At 40.5% G+C, this 15,855-nt stretch overlaps 1 protein-coding gene across 6 annotated transcripts in view; it reads left to right on the forward strand.

Annotated features, from left to right (window-relative positions):
* The window catches only part of PPME1 (protein phosphatase methylesterase 1), an 82,505-nt gene that overhangs the window by 9,601 nt on the left and 57,049 nt on the right, over positions 1–15,855 (forward strand). For 2 of the 6 annotated variants that reach the window (XM_070075298.1, XM_070075292.1), the window contains exon 2: positions 15,437–15,559. The exons of the other annotated variants lie outside the window; for them this stretch is intronic. In XM_070075298.1, the coding sequence (XP_069931399.1) occupies positions 15,437–15,559 (123 nt within the window). The remainder of the gene's footprint in view (positions 1–15,436; positions 15,560–15,855) is intronic. 6 annotated transcript variants of the gene reach the window in all.

Consider the following 15,855-nt stretch of genomic DNA (forward strand, 5'->3'; position numbering starts at 1 on the left):
TTTCATCAACAACTTTTAATAGACTAGTAGATTTTGAAGTGTATAATACCTATTTAGATTTGAGACATTTATTAAAAACATACATTAGGGGCTGGTGCCATGGCATGGTAGGCTAAGCCTCTATCTGCAGCACTGGCATCTCATGTGGGCACCAGTTCATGTTCTTGCTGCTCCTACTAATGGCCTGAGAAAGCAGTGGAAGGTGGCCCACTTGGGCCACTGCACCCACGTGGGAGACCTGGAAGAAGCTCCTGATTTCAGATTGGCCCAGCTCCAGCAGTTGTAACCATTTGGGAAGTGAACCAGCAGATGAAAAATCTTTCTGTCTCTCCCTCTCTGTAACTCTGCCTCTCAAATAAAATCTTAAAAAAAAAAAAAAAAAACTATTATATTTCTTATTCCTTTTTTCCTAAGAAGGCAAGAAAAATTTTTATTTCCTCCCCTTTTCCTTTCTCTCCCTCCCTTCTTGCTTTCCTTAGCAATTGGTCAAGTAATTTTGTCAGTTTGATTATTGTCTGCTTGTTGGCATCATCACATTGGAGGCAAACAGCACATGCTCTGTGTTCCCCGGCTCCTTGTAGAAGTAACACTTATCCCTCTAACTTGTAATTACTGCTTGTCTACTACTCAAGACCATGAGCAGCCGCTGCCTTTTTTTTTTTTTTTTTTTTTTTTTAATTTATTTGAAAGGCAGAGTTACAGAGTTAGGGAGAGGCAGAGAGAAAGATCTTAGATCTGCTGGCTCACTCCCCAAATGGCTGCAGTGACCTAGCTGGGCCCAAAGCCAGAAGCTTCTTCCAGGTCCCTCATGTGTGTGCAGGGGCCCAAGCACTTGGGCCATCTCCTCTGCTGCATTCCCAGGCACATTAGCAGGGAGCTGGATCAGAACTGGAGTTGCCAAGGCTTGAACTGGCATCTCTGGGATGCCAGCAGTGGTGCCTTTACCGGCTCTGCCACAATGCCGTCCCTGACTGTGAGCTTCTTAACAATAGCAATTGTGTTTGAATTTTCCTGATGCCTAGCCTGACTACTTAAGTGTCTGCTGAATGAGAAACCCAAATTGGGAACCTGCATTCTATAAGAACAATTCTTATTTCCCTACGAGTTCTATTGAGATACTATAACTAGACAGCGATACTCCTTTTCTTCTGAAAACTGTTCAACTTCATAGAATAATTGAACCCTTAATTCATTTCAACATCAGCTTTTAGGTAAATGTGTTGTGAGTCTTTATAGTACATTGTTTGGAGATTTAAAATACTCATATGATTTAAAATTCATTCTTGCAATTGGTCTCCATATATGAAGATTCACACCTGTGACTTAGTTTTATTTTTATCAAAATTTGATAATTTATCTCTTTTGCTACAGTTCTCCAAACCTGAAAGCAAATCCATTACTAGAAGAGACTATATGTCAGCAATTAGTTTTAGACTAGGTTTATTTTATATAGTTGGGTTTTCTGCCATTTCCCAGTTTGTCTCTTGTTTTCCCAGAGTTACAGCTTTTTCTTTTTCTTTTTTTGACAGGCAGAGTGGACAGTGAGAGAGAGAGACAGAGAGAAAGGTCTTCCTTTGCTGTTGGTTCACCCTCCAATGGCCGCCGTGGCCGGCGCGCTGCAGCCAGCGCACTGCGCTGATCCAAATGCAGGAGCCAGGTGCTTATCCTGGTCTCCCATGGGGTGCAGGGCCCAAGCACTTGGGCCATCCTCCACTGCACTCCCTGGCCACAGCAGAGAGCTGGCCTGGAAGAGGGGCAACCGGGAAAGAATCCGGCACCCCAACCGGGACTAGAACCCGGTGTGCCGGTGCCGCAAGGTGGAGGATTAGCTTATTGAGCCGCGGCGCCAGCCCCAGCTTTTTCTTTTTTCTCTTTCTTTTTTTAAGTTATTTATCCATGCGAAAAGCGGAGTTAAAGATAAGGAGAGGTAGAGAGAAGTTTTCTATCCACCAGTTCATCCCCAAATGGCCACAACAGCTGGAGTTGGGCCATTCTGAAACCAGGAGCTTCCTTCAGGTCTCCTATGAGGGTACCAGGGGCCCAAGCACTTGGACCATCCTCTGCTGCTTTTCCCAGGCCATTATCAGGGAGTTGGATCAGAAGTGGAGCAGCTGGGTCTTGAACCGGTGTCCATATGGGATGCCGGCACTGCAGCCGGTGGCTTAACCCATAGCATCAGCCCCCAAAACTCTTTTTCAAGGGAGATGGTTCCTACACATTGGTGACTCCACCAAGTTAAGGACCAGAGCAAGCACTCTTTTGTTAAAGGCTAGCATTAAAATCTCTCCATAGTTGTATCCCAGGTGTCAGCCTCACAAATAGTTCTTGCTTGTACCAATTGTCAAGTTTAGTTTGCTTGCAATGCCTGCATTTTCTTCATTTTTTCAAGTCCTATTCAACCCCTGAAACTCATGAAGCTCTTCTTGACTTCTAGCCCATTCATTTACTCTCCCCTTTATCATTTCCATTTACTTGTTAGATTTTGTGTGTTACTACTTGGTATTACATTTTCATTGCTGTTGTGTTAAATTTATTTATAGTTGTTTTATCTTAATTTTTAAAGTTCTCCAATAAAGTTGGAGCTCTTAGAGTGAAAAGGATTTATTTTATTTTATTTTATTTATTTTTATTTGACAGGTAGAGTTATAGACAGTGAGAGAGAGAGACAGAGACAAAGGTCTTCCTTCCACTGGTTCACTCCCCAAATGTCCACTTCAGCCGGTGCCATGCTGATCTGAAGCCAAAGGATTTATTTTAAAAAAATTCTTTAAAAAAAAATTCTTTATGCCTTCCATGCCAGCACTGTTAAGTAAATGTACTCATGTAAAATTTTATTTAATGGACACATAGCACATAACATTCACTTAAAATGAGATCCTGAAGCTCTTCCTGTTCAGTCCAGCCTGCACTGATCTTTCCATTTTCTGGTTTTGCTTTTGTTTTTTTTTTTCTTTCTTTTCATGGCACCTATTATTTATACCATGGATCAGGAAACTTTTTCTGTAAAGGACCAGATACTTAATTTTAAGCTTTGTGGGCCATATAGTTTCTGACACAGCCCTTCAACTTTGCTGTTGTAGGGTGAAAGGTAACAGACTGTATAAATGAATGTAACTCTTTCAACACCTTATTTGTGGAAACAGATTTGAATTTCATGTAAAATCACATGTCATAAAAAAAGCATCCCTTTTCCTACAACCTAAAAATGTAAAAAATCATTCTCAACTCATGGACCATACCAAAATAGGTCATGGCCTACACTTGCGCAAATGTCATAGTGTGCAACATCATATTAATAGTATTTCTGTACTTCTATCATAGTAACAAAATAGATTTTAAAACTAAAAAACTATACTGCTTAACCATTTAAGTGGTACAAGTTTGACTTTTTTTTAAGATTGATTTATTTATTTGAAAGTTACTGAGAGAGGGAAAGATAGATCTTCCATTGCTGGTTCTCTCCCCTAAATAGCTACAATGGCCAAGGCTGGACCAGGCCAAAGCCAGGAGCCAAAGAGCTTCTTCCACATGGGTAGTGGGGCCTAATGACTTGGGCCATCCTCTGCTGATTTACCTGGGCCATTAGCAGGGAGTTGTATTAGAAGTGGAGCAGCCAGCACATAAAGCAGCACCCAAATAGGATGCCAGCTTTGCAGGCAGTGGTTTAACCTGCTATGCCACAACACTAGCCCCAGATTTTATTTTCTCAAAATATGCAGATAATACTAGCCTCTCAAAATTTTTGAATAGAATAAAATTTCTGAATAGAAAATGGTCTGTGTGTATAATTATTTAAATTGCAAAGTTATGTATGGAAACTTTCTGTATTTTATTAATTATAGGATACATTTCTTTTCATACTTAAAATGATAATCTTTTAATTTTTGTTTTATTTGGAAGGCAGAGGGATGGAAAGAGATTTTTCTTCCACTGATTCACTTTCCAAATGCCCCTGCAAGCAGCCAGGGCTGGGCCAGGCTGAAGCCAGAAGCTGAAAGTCAATCTGGGTCTTCTTCCACATGGGTAGCAGGGACCCAAGGATTTGAGCCATCATCTGCTATCTCCTAGGGTATGTGTTAGCAGGATAATGGATTTGAAGCAGAGAAGCCAACTGGAACTAGGCACTCTGATATGGGATACAAGTATCCCAAGCAGTGACCCACCCAACAGCTATGCCAAACGCCTAGCCCAATGATAGTTTCTTTTGGTCTTAACTTGACTCTTACTGCTTGCACTTGAGTGAACACCAAAACCAGCAACAAAACTTGAAAAGTCTCGGAGACAAAAGTGGACTGCTCTTCTAATCACTAGAAACTAAATGGTTGTGAGGAGAGGTGAATGTTTGGTCAGTTGAATCTGTAATTCCTAAAAGTAAGCTGGCATATGAATTGTTTAGTTTTGAGAAATGGTCTATCACTAGTGCTCTTGTGAGGCACAGAGAACTGTATTAGAGTGATTGAGAGGAGAGTAGGACTCTAAATATATGAGTACATTGGTGGGAATGCCTTAAGCATTTTATTCTGCTCTCATTCTTCTTTATGTATTCAAAAGTGATATATGATGAACCTATATAGATATAAAAGGGCTCTGTCAGGGGAGAGTGTTGTGGTGCAGTGTGTTAAGCCACCACTTGGATTGTCTGCAGCCCATATTGGAGTGCCGGTTCAAGTCCTGGCTATTCCACTTTAGTTTTTCAGCTTCCTGCTAATGCACCTGGGAAGGAAGCAGATGATGGCTCAAGTACATGGGTCCCTGCTACCCACTTAACAGAACCAGGTAGAGTTCTGTGTTCCTGACTTTAGCCTGCCCTAGGCTTGGCTGTTGCAGGCATTTGGAGAGTGAGCCAACAGGTGAAAGATCTCTGTCTCTCCCTCCCTGTCACTCTGCCTTTCAAATAAAATAGATAAGTCTTGAAAAAGGAAACCCTGCAGAAAATGTTTTTTTTTTTTTTTAAAAGGGCTTTCTTTTATATAAAATTGAGTGCTAAAGTATTATGTCTTATTTTACTTGGTAGTTCTTAGTGGTTCCTCTTGCAGTTGATGGTGCCCTGTGTTTACAGTATTTCATATACTAACAGGATTTTGATATACTTGTTTAGTCTTCTCTAATTAATTGTAAACTTTTTGAAAGCTTTGCTTGCTCCAAAGTGATTAGCATGTTGGACTCAATAAACATTTGTTGAACTCAGATACAGATATAGTGGGAATGTGACTTTTTCTTCAGCAGTTTGGAATTGTCCTTCCTGTATTTATTAGGAAAGTAAATGGGGGCCGGCGCCGCGGCTCACTAGGCTAATCCTCCGCCTTGCGGCACCGGCACACCGGGTTCTAGTCCCGGTCGGGGCGCCAGATTCTGTCCCGGTTGCCCTCTTCCAGGCCAGCTCTCTGCTGTGGCCAGGGAGTGCAGTGGAGGATGGCCCAAGTCCTTGGGCCCTGCACCCAATGGGAGACCAGGAGAAGTACCTGGCTCCTGCCATCAGATCAGTGCGGTGAGCTGGCCGCGCTGGCCATTGGAGGGTGAACCAACGGCAAAGGAAAACCTTTCTCTCTGTCTCTCTCTCTCACTGTCCACTCTGCCTGTCAAAAAATAAAAAAATAAAATAAAATAAAAAATAAATAAAAAAGTAAATGGGAGGAGGGAGTCATAGATTGTTGAGTATAGAAGTGAAATTCACTGTTTCTCATAGTGTCCATTTCACTTCAACAGGTTTCCTTTTTGGTGCTCAGTCAGTTGTCACTGATCAGGGAGAACGTATGATATTTGTCCCTTTGAGACTGGCTTAATTCACTCAGCATGATGTGTTCCAGATTCCTCCATTTTGTTGTAAATGACATGTCCCATAATTTCTTTATTCAGTCTACTGTTGATGGGCATTTAGGTTGATTCCAGGTTTTAGCTATTGTGAATTGAGCTGCAATAAACGTTAAGGTGCAGACAGCTTTTTTTGTTTGCCAATTTAATTTCCTTTGGGTAAATTCTAAGGAGTGGTATGGCTGGGTTGTATGGTAGGGTTATATTCAGGTTTCTGAGGAATCTCCAGACTGACCTCCATAGTGGCTTAACCAGTTTGCATTCCCACCAACAGTGGGTTAGTGTCCCTTTTTCCCCATATCCTCTCCAGCATCTGTTGTCGGTAGATTTCTGAATGTGAGCCATTCTCACCGGGGTAAGGTGAAACCTCATTGTGGTTTTGATTTGCATTTCCCTGATTGCTAGTGATCTTGAACATTTTTTCATGTGTCTGTTGGCCATTTAGATTTCCTCTTTTGAAAAATGTCTATTGAGGTCCTTGGCCCATCTCTTAAGTGGGTTGTTTGTTTTGATGTTGTGGAGTTTCTTGATCTCTTTGTAGATTCTGGTTATTAACCCTTTATCTGTTGCATAGTTGCAAATATTTTTTCCCATTCTGTTGGTTGCCTCTTCACTTTCCTGACTGTTTCTTTTGCAGTACAGAAACTTCTCAGTTTGATGCAATCCCAAATGTTAATTTTGGCTTTGACTGCCTGTGCTTCCGGGGTCTTTTCTAGGAAGTCTTTGCTGGTACCTATATCTCGCAGAGTTTCTCCAATGTTCTCTAATAATTTGATGGTGTCGGGTCCTAGACTTAAGTCTTTAATCCATGTTGAGTGAATTTTTGTGTAAGGTGAAAGGTAGGGGTCTTGCTTCATGCTTCTGCACGTGGAAATCCAATTTTCCCAGCACATTTATTGAATAGACTGTCCTTACTCCAGGGATTGGTTTTGGATCCTTGATCAAATATAAGTTGGCTGTAGAAGTTTGGATTGATTTCTGGTGTTTCAATTCTGTTCCATTGGTCTATCCATCTGTTTTTGTACCAGTACCATGCTGTTTTGATAACAACTGCCCTGTTGTATGACCTGAAATCTGGTATTGTGATGCCTCCGGCTTTGTTTTTGTTGTATAAGATTGCTTTAGCTATTCGAGATCTCCTGTGTCTCCATATGAATTTCAGCATCGTTTTTTCCAGATCTGAGAAGAATGTCTTTGGTATTTTGATTGGTATCACATTGAATCTGTAAATTGCTTTTGGGAGAACGGACATTTGGATGATATTGATTCTTCCAATCCATGAGCATGGAAGATTTTTCCATTTTTCTGGTATCTTCTTCTATTTCTTTAAGATTTTGTAATTCTCATTGTAGAGATCTTTAACTTTCTTGGTTAAGTTTATTCCAAGGTATTTGATTGTTTTTGTAGCTATTGTGAATGGGATTGATCTTAGAAGTTCTTTCTCAGCTGTGGCATTGCCTGTGTATACAAAGGCTGTTGATTTTTGTGCATTGATTTTATATCCTGCTACTTTGCCAAACTCTTCTATGAGTTCCAATAGTCTCTTAGAGTTCTTTGGATCCCCTAAAGGCATTCGGATCTGGCTGAAGAGCCCATGAGAGTATTTTAGGCATGGAAAGGCAAGACACTCTGGCAAAAAAAAAAAAAAAAAAAAAAAAACCTAAATGAAAGATCTCTCTGCGAGTGAGATCCCAATGGAAAGAACAGGTCATCAGAGAAGGAGGTACCTTTCTCTGAAGGAAGGAGAGAACTTCCACTTTGACTATGACCTCTTTTAAATAAGATCGGAGTCGGCAAACTCAAAGTGCTTCCATAGCCTTGGCAACTCATGACAAGAACCTAGGATGATTACTGACGCCATAAACAAGAGCGTCAATTTGCTAAAGTCAACAACAGGAGTCACTGTGCACTTACTCCTCATGTAGGATCTCTGTCCTTAATGTGTTGTACAATGTGAATTAATGCTATAACTAGTATTCAAACAGTATTTTACACTTTGTGTTTCTATGTGGGTGCAAACTGTTGAAATCTTTACTTAATATATGCTAAACTGATCTTCTGTATATAAAGATAATTGAAAATGAATCTTGGTGCGAATGGAATGGGAGAGGGAGCAGGAGATGGGAGGGTTGCGGGTGGAAGGGAAGTTGGGGGGGGGAAGCCATTGTACTCCATAAGCTGTACTTTGGAAATTTATATTTATTAAATAAAAGTTAAAAAAAAGAAGTGAGATTCAAAAATTGTGATTATTGACATTATGCAAAAATGAACTTGTGCCCTTATTTACTTTCCTCTTTAATTCCATAGTTATATCTCCCTGTCTTTATTATAGTAAGAAGATATAGCTCAGGTTGTTAAGATTAAATTTAAGGAAATTTAAATTATGTTTGTAAAGTGCCTAGCATATGTGTGGGATCTTCAGAAAGTTCATGGAAAGTGAGTATTATGAAAAGAATTTCATGGATTGTGAAAATTTTTTATACCAAAATAAACATTTCTTTCCATTTTTTCACAAACTTTTTGAAATACCCTTATATACATGCCTGTCTTTTCATATACTTGTCATTTCTTTCATTAAACCAGTGTTTCCTGCTCCATAAGAAGCATGGTTAAAGACACATAAAAACTATTTTTAATTCAGTTTACTGTGTGAATCATCTCATCTACAACATATTATTAGCTAAATTTCATCATAAATGGCATTTTAGCTTATTATGGGTAAGTAAACTTGGGAGTGCAGCTACCCAGATAATCTACCAGCATTTCGATACTTTTAATCAGGGGGAAATGCAGTTCAGTATTCTCAGTAAGCAGCTTTATAAACCTTTGGATTATAAATCTGTTTTTAAGTTGCAGTATCTCTACACTAAGATTTTTTATTCAGTGAGTGTTGGGACATTTTCATGTTTTATTGGAATTATATAGTTTGTATTTTTGCCTCTTTTCAATCCAGGTCAATGTTTAATAAGGCTGGTTCTTTGAATGTTTATACCATTTGCTGTAACAGAATCTTCATATCAGATATCTTTGTGAATCCTTGCCTAACCTGATTACACATCTTTGTGAGCCCCAAGTGAGACTGAATGTCCCAACTATGAGCTGTCATGGCTTATTTATGATAGAATTATATACCTATACACTACCTTTTTCTATTCTCTATGTATGACCTCTTTGCCAGCAAAGACCAAATTTTAATTAATGGGAGTTTCTGGACTGCTGATTTTCTTAGTGCCTAGGAAATATATCGGGACCTCCCCTACAGGGCATACTCAAATGTCTTTGTAATTGAATTGGAATTAAAATAGCAGCTGCTGTATACACAGGTTGTGACTGGAAAGAAGCTCTGAAATAATGGCCCTAAAGATATTTAATGTTTGCCTGTGAAATTTGTCTTTTATTCTAAGTCATCGTGGCATTCAGATGACTCTGGGAAGTGAGTGTAATAGCTGAACTGTACTTCATTGAAGGCTTCTGTATGGACTTTCTTGGTGTTTAAATTCTGACTCCAAACCTGCTTGTTTGCTTCCCGTTGTGGCAGAATGATGTTTTGTTGTTGTTGTTGTTTTATTAGACAGGCAGAGTTAGATAGTGAGAGAGACAGAGAGAAAGGTCTTCTTCCTTCTGTTCACTCCCCAAATGTCCACTACGGCCGGCAAACTGCATCGATCCGAAGCCAGAAGCCAGAAGCCAGGTGCTTCCTCTAGTCTCCCATGTGGGTGCAGGCACCCAAGCACCTGACCATCCTCCACTGCCCTCCTAGGCCACAGCAGAGAGCTGGACTGGAAGAGGAGCAATCAGGACCAGAACCTGGCACCCATATGGGATGCCGGTGCTGCAGGCGGAGGATCAACCAAGTGAGCCATGGCGCCGGCCCGGCAGAATGATGTTTTACACAGATGCTGTTCACAGCTAAGGCCATGCACATTGATTATAAGTTTGACCAGCTACAATTAGCCCTTGCAGAAACATCAAAAAGCCTTGTGTGCTGTCTTCCATTAAAAAGCTTTGTATACTTGCTTTCATTAATGGTGTCCCAGTGGCTGTGTTTTCCCCAAATCATTTTAGAAAGGTTGTCATTATATCCTCTTTACTCTCAGTGTTTTTGAAAAAGAAGTCATTATGTTACTCCCATGTTGAATGAGTGCTAGAACTAAAACTTAGAATTTTTTTCCTAAAAAAGAAAAAAATTAAGCGAAGTAGAACTCGATTAACAGAAGTGCAAGGTTACAAGACTTCTTTCTATGATGTAGCAATTTGTTTTTATCCATATACTTTTTAAAAAAAGATTTATTTATTTATTTGAAAGAGTTACATAGAGGAGCGAGAGAGACAGACAGGAAGAGAGGTCTTCCATCTTATGGTTCACTCCCCAGTTGGCTGCAGTGGCCAGAGCTGCACTGATCCGAAGTCAGGAGCCAGGAGCCAACAGCTTCCTCCGGGTCTCCCACACGGGTGCAGGGGTCCAAGGACTTGGGCCATCTCCCACTGCTTTCCCAGGCCATAGCAGAGAGCTGGATTGGAAGTAGAGCAGCTGGGTCTCGAACAGGCACCCACATGGGATGCTGGCACTCCAGGCCAGGGCGTTAACCTGCTGCGCCACAGTGCCGGCCCTTATCCATATCCTTTTTAAGCAAAGTATAGTCTTGTGTAATCTGACTCAGCACATTGGAAGTTCCCGTGGACTAAGTATCTTAACAGAAAATGGCTTTAAGTGAAGTAAGGTTTCATTTATTTGCTTGAAACTGCATTATATATTGGGCTAAAAGTATCCTGCCCTGTGTAATGCAGAACATTTTGTGAAATGCTGCTATTTCCATTTTTGGATTCTATGATGCCCAATTATGAGATGATTAAACATTCTCACAAGTAATCATCACAGGAAAGTACTAGGATTAGGAGCTAGGATTTTCAAGCACGTGGTAAGTATTTAATAAGCTGGAACTCTAAAACAAACCGAAAACCGCCAATGTCCTCTTCCTTTGAGTGGCATCAGAAAATTCAGAGTTGTGTTTGATTCTTGCTTCTCACTTTATCCTCCTGTTTCCTCCTATCATCGTTATCATTATCATTATCTTGACTTTGTTAACCTTGACTTTTTCTTAGTGTTCATTGTGCTTAAGCCTCCTTCAGGGGTCTTCTCTCAGTCATTACTATCCCTACAGCAGTAACCAATCCACTTTCACCTCTTTCTAGGATTTCTGGGTGTTGTCAGCTTTGATGATTTCAAGAATGGAGAATCTAATATTACTCTGAAAATAGTATTGAAAACTGATGAGAAAGTGATCCTGTAAGTTAGATTCTCATTCAGCTGCTTTCAGTGGTCTTGGACAAGTTATATAGCCTTGGCCATAGTTTTTTCATTTGCAAAACAGGGATTATAATAGTAACCCTAGAGGACTGTAGTAGAAATTAATTCATGTGTTTATCTCTATGCTCTCTCCAAACCTAATTAAATTATAGTAAAATAATTTGGAAAAAGGAATAAAACAAAGTTCAAAGAGGAGAAGATACCAAGGAAATTTAGGAAGACAGCCAGTTGAAGAATATTAACTCACTGATCAGAGAAAACTCTGCTCCTCCCCCTCTCCCTTCCCTCCTTCTGTCACCTTCCTCTCTCCTATCTCTGCCTTTCAAATATTAAATCTTTTAAAATAAATGTATGCGTTAATTTTTTGGAAACATTAACTTTATACCATTTATTTATTTTTAAATATTTATTTATTTATTTGAAAGAGTTAAACAGGAGAGGCAGAGAGAGAGGTCTTCCATCTGATGGTTCACTCCCCAATTAGCTGCAACAGCCAGAGCTGCACCAATCCGGAGCCAGGAGCCAGGAGCTTCCTCCAGGTCTCCCACCTGGGTACAGGGGCCCTAGGACTTGGGCCATCTTCTACTGCTTTCCCAGGCCATAACAGAGAACTGGATCGGAAGAAGAGCAGCTGGGTCTCAAACCGGCACCCATATGGGATGCCAGCGCTTCAGGCCAGGGTGTAACCTGCTGCACCACAGTGCCAACCCTATACCATTGATTTATATATCTACCTGGATACTAGTATTACACTGTCTTTTGAGTACTATAGCTTTTTAGGGAGTTTGTATGACCTCTCACTTTGTTCTTTTTTTAAAACAACTATTTAAACTATTACAGATCCATATGAATTTTAGGATCAACTTGTCAGTTTCTTCAAAGAAGCCAACTTTAATTTTCATTGACATTGCTTTGAATCTTCAGATCTATTTGGGGAGTATTACTGTCTTAACATTAAAAATGGGAAGTTTTTCCTTTTATATCTTCTTTAATTTCTTCAGCAGTGTTGTATAGTTTTCAGTATATAAGTCATCCATTTCTTTGATTATATTTATTACTAAGTATTTTACTGTCAATGCTGTTATAGATTGAATTGTTCTTAATTTCATTTTTTGGATTATTCATTGCAAATATATAGAAATAAACTAGTTTTTGTTATTTGACCTGTTCTACCTCAGCTAACTTGTTTTTCATGATGTTTTAAAAAGATTTATTTATTTTATTTGAAAGTCAAGAGTTACAGAGAGAGAGAGAGAGAGAGAGAGGTCTTCCATCCGATGGTTCACTTTCCAAATGGCCACAACAGCCAGAGCTGCGCTGATCCTAAGCCAGGAGCCAGGAGCTTCTTCCGGGTCTCCCACATAGGTGCTGGAGGCCAAGTGGGCCATTTTCCACTGCTTTCCCGGGCCATAGCAGAGAGCTGGACAGGAAGTGGAACAGCCGGGTCTCGAATCAGCACCCATATGGGATGCTGGTGCTTCAGGCCAGGGTGTTAAACCATGGTGCCACAGGGCCGGCCCCATTTTTCATGATTTTTAAGTGTACTCCTTATGATTTTGCCCTAGATATTTAGCATACGTACTTAATATAAAATTCTTAAATTTAATTATAATCTCTGCTGTTTTTCTGAAAGAATGGAAAGATCTTAAAACCGATAGCAGGTGGAATAACGGTGGCCCAAAGGTGCTATTGTCCTAATTCCTAGAACCTGTGAATATTTTATTTTACACAGCAGAGGGGAGTTAAATCTACAGATGGAGTTAAGATTAATAATTAAAGAGATTATCCTGAGTTATCAGGAGAGACCCAATGTATTTTTTTTAAGTTTAAATCTTTTTTTTTTTTTTTTTAAGATTTATTTATCTGAAAGTCAGTTACAATGAGAGAGGGAGAGAGAGAGAGAGAGAGAAGAGCGAGATGTCTGCTGGTTCACTCCCCAAGTGGCTGCAAAAGCCAGCTGTGGGCCAGGCCAAAGCCAGGAGCCAGGAGCTTCTTCCAGGACTTCCATGTGGATGTAGGGGCCCAAGCACTTGGGCCATTCTTTGTTGCTTTCCCAAGCACATTAGCGGTGAGCTGGATTGGAACTGGAGCAGCTGGGACTCGAATAGGTGCCCATATGGGATGCCAGTGCTACAGATGGCAGCTTAACCTGCTACACCACAGCACCAGCCCTAGTTTATTTTATTTTGAAGATATTTGGAAAGCAGAGTTAGAGAGGGAGGGAGAGAGAGACAGAGATCTTGCATCCAATGATTCACTGGTGTACCATGTTCTTAGTTACTGCAGTTTTGTAGTGTCCCAATTCCTTTTACTGAAAACCTTATTAGGATTAAGTAAGGGGGATTATGTTTATTAAAAGCCATTTAATGATGGCAATAATAAAAATTTACTGACATCAAGCTAAGTGCTTTGTACATAGTAGCTCATGTCATACTGTCAACATATTCGTCATCAGATGCCTCACACTCTGGGAATATATTAACTGCATTGAACAAATGTAGGGTGTTCTTGATGTCATGGATCTCACGTTAGTGGCAAATTAGGTGGGTAACTGAAGGATAATAAATACACAAAATTTTAAGAAATTATTTTTTTAAAGATTTATTTATTTGAAAGCCAGAGTTACACACACAGAGAGAGAGAGAGAAAGAAAGAAGGGGGGGGTCTTCCATCTACTGCTTCACTCCCCAAATTGGCTGCAACAGCTGGAGCTGTGCTGATTTGAAGCTAGGAGCCAGGAGTTTCTTCTAGGTCTCCCACTCAGGTGCAGGGGCCCAAGGATTTGGGCCATCTTCCATTGCTTTCCCAGGCCATAGCAGAGAGCTGAATAGGAAGTGGAGTAGCCAGGACTTTGGCACTGCAAGCGTCAGCTTTACCCACTGCGCCACAGTGCCAGCCCTTAAATGATTAGTTCTATGATAAAAATAGAACAGACTAATTTGAGAGTAATTAATGGATGAGAGGGCTACTTTAATCTGCATAAAGCACCCATAAAATTGCTAATATAACCACATCTGATATGAAGAAACTCAGAGAAGTTACATGACTTGCCCAAGGTTACATAGTTAATAAAGGCAGAACTGATCATGAAATTAAGCCTTAGAAGCAAATGGAAAATAGTTTTAGAAATTACTGAGTGTTCGTGGTTCCTTTTTTATTTTTCTCTTTCTGCTAGAAATAGATTGTTAAGGTCAAAGTATAAGCTAAGAGCTCTTAATTTGGGATTCGTAGATAGATATCTTAAAGTCATTTATCTTTTTTATTTATTTATTTATTTTTTTGGACAGGCAGAGTGGACAGTGAGAGAGAGACAGAGAGAAAGGTCTTCCTTTTTCCGTTGGTTCACCCCCCAGTGGCCACTGCGGCCGGCACTCTGCGGCGGGCGCACCGCACTGATCCGAAGCCAGGAGCCAGGTGCTTCTCCTGGTCTCCCATGGGGTGCAGGGCCCAAGCAATTGGGCCATCCTCCACTGCCTTCCTGGCCACAGCAGAGAGCTGGCCTGGAAGAGGAGCAACTGGGACAGAACCTGGTGTGCCAGCGCCACAAGCGGAAGATTAGCCTGTTGAGCCGCGGCACCGGCCCACTTATAATCTTAAGCAAAGTATATGTACATGCATTTTTTTTCTGGATTGAGTTTTCATATTTCATGAAAGTCTAAACATGATTGTGCTAATACCGAAGGGTTTGTGAATATGTTTGATTGACATGATTTAGGCAGAAGCCATCTTTCTTTCATGTTTCTCATAGCACTAATTTGTTCTGTCTCTGCCAGACTCCAAATTAGCATTTATTTTGTTAGATTTGAAATTAATTTTGGGGGCCAGCTCTGTGGTGCTGTAGGCTAAGCCTCTGCCTGTGGTGCTGGCATTCCATATGGGTGCTGGTTTGTGTCCTAGTTGTTCCTCTTCCTATCCACCTCTCTGCCAAAGCCTGGGAAAGCAGTCATAGATAGCCCAGGTGCTTGGGCCACTGCACCCATTTGGGAGACCTAGAAGAAGCTCCTGGCTTCAGATGGCCTTTGTGACTGTTTAGGGAATGTACCAGTGGATGGAAGACCTTTCTGTCTCTCCCTCTCTTTGTAACTCTACCTCTCAAATAAATAAATAAATCTTTAGAAAAAATTTTTTTTCTGACATAAAAAATGTTGTATATAGTTACCTACCAAGGTAGATTTTTATTTACAAAGTATAGGACTTAATCTGTCTGTTAGTTTGGAACTTTAGAATTAATTTTGATTCCTACTGTTAGTCATTTTTCTGTATCTTGAACTTTCTTAAGATTCATTGATTGCTTTTTTTTGTTTTGTTTTGTTTTAGATTGATTTATTTATTTGAAAGGCAGAGTTACATAGAAAAGGAGAAGACAGAGATCAATTCCTTCACTGGTTCACTCCCTAAATATCCGCAACAACCAGGGCTGGGCCAGGCCGAAGCCAGGAGGTGGGACATTCATGTGGTCTCTCACATGAATTTCAGGGGCCCAAGCACTTGGGCCACCTTCTGCTGCTTTCCCTGGGCACATTAGCAGGGAGCTGGATCAGAAGTGAAGTAGCCAGGACTCAATCTATGCCCATAATGGATGGCGTTGCAGGTGGACTTATCTACTGCACCACAGTGCAGTTCCCTCCATTGCTTTTTGAAATGTCTTTATGTTTTCCTTTTTTTTTTTTTTTTTTTTTTGACAGGCAGAGTTAGAGAGACAGAGAGAAAGGTCTTCCTTCTGTTGGTTCGCCCCC

This window comes from Oryctolagus cuniculus, chromosome 1 (assembly GCF_964237555.1).
Source record: "Oryctolagus cuniculus chromosome 1, mOryCun1.1, whole genome shotgun sequence".
NCBI classification, from domain to species: Eukaryota; Metazoa; Chordata; class Mammalia; order Lagomorpha; family Leporidae; genus Oryctolagus; species Oryctolagus cuniculus.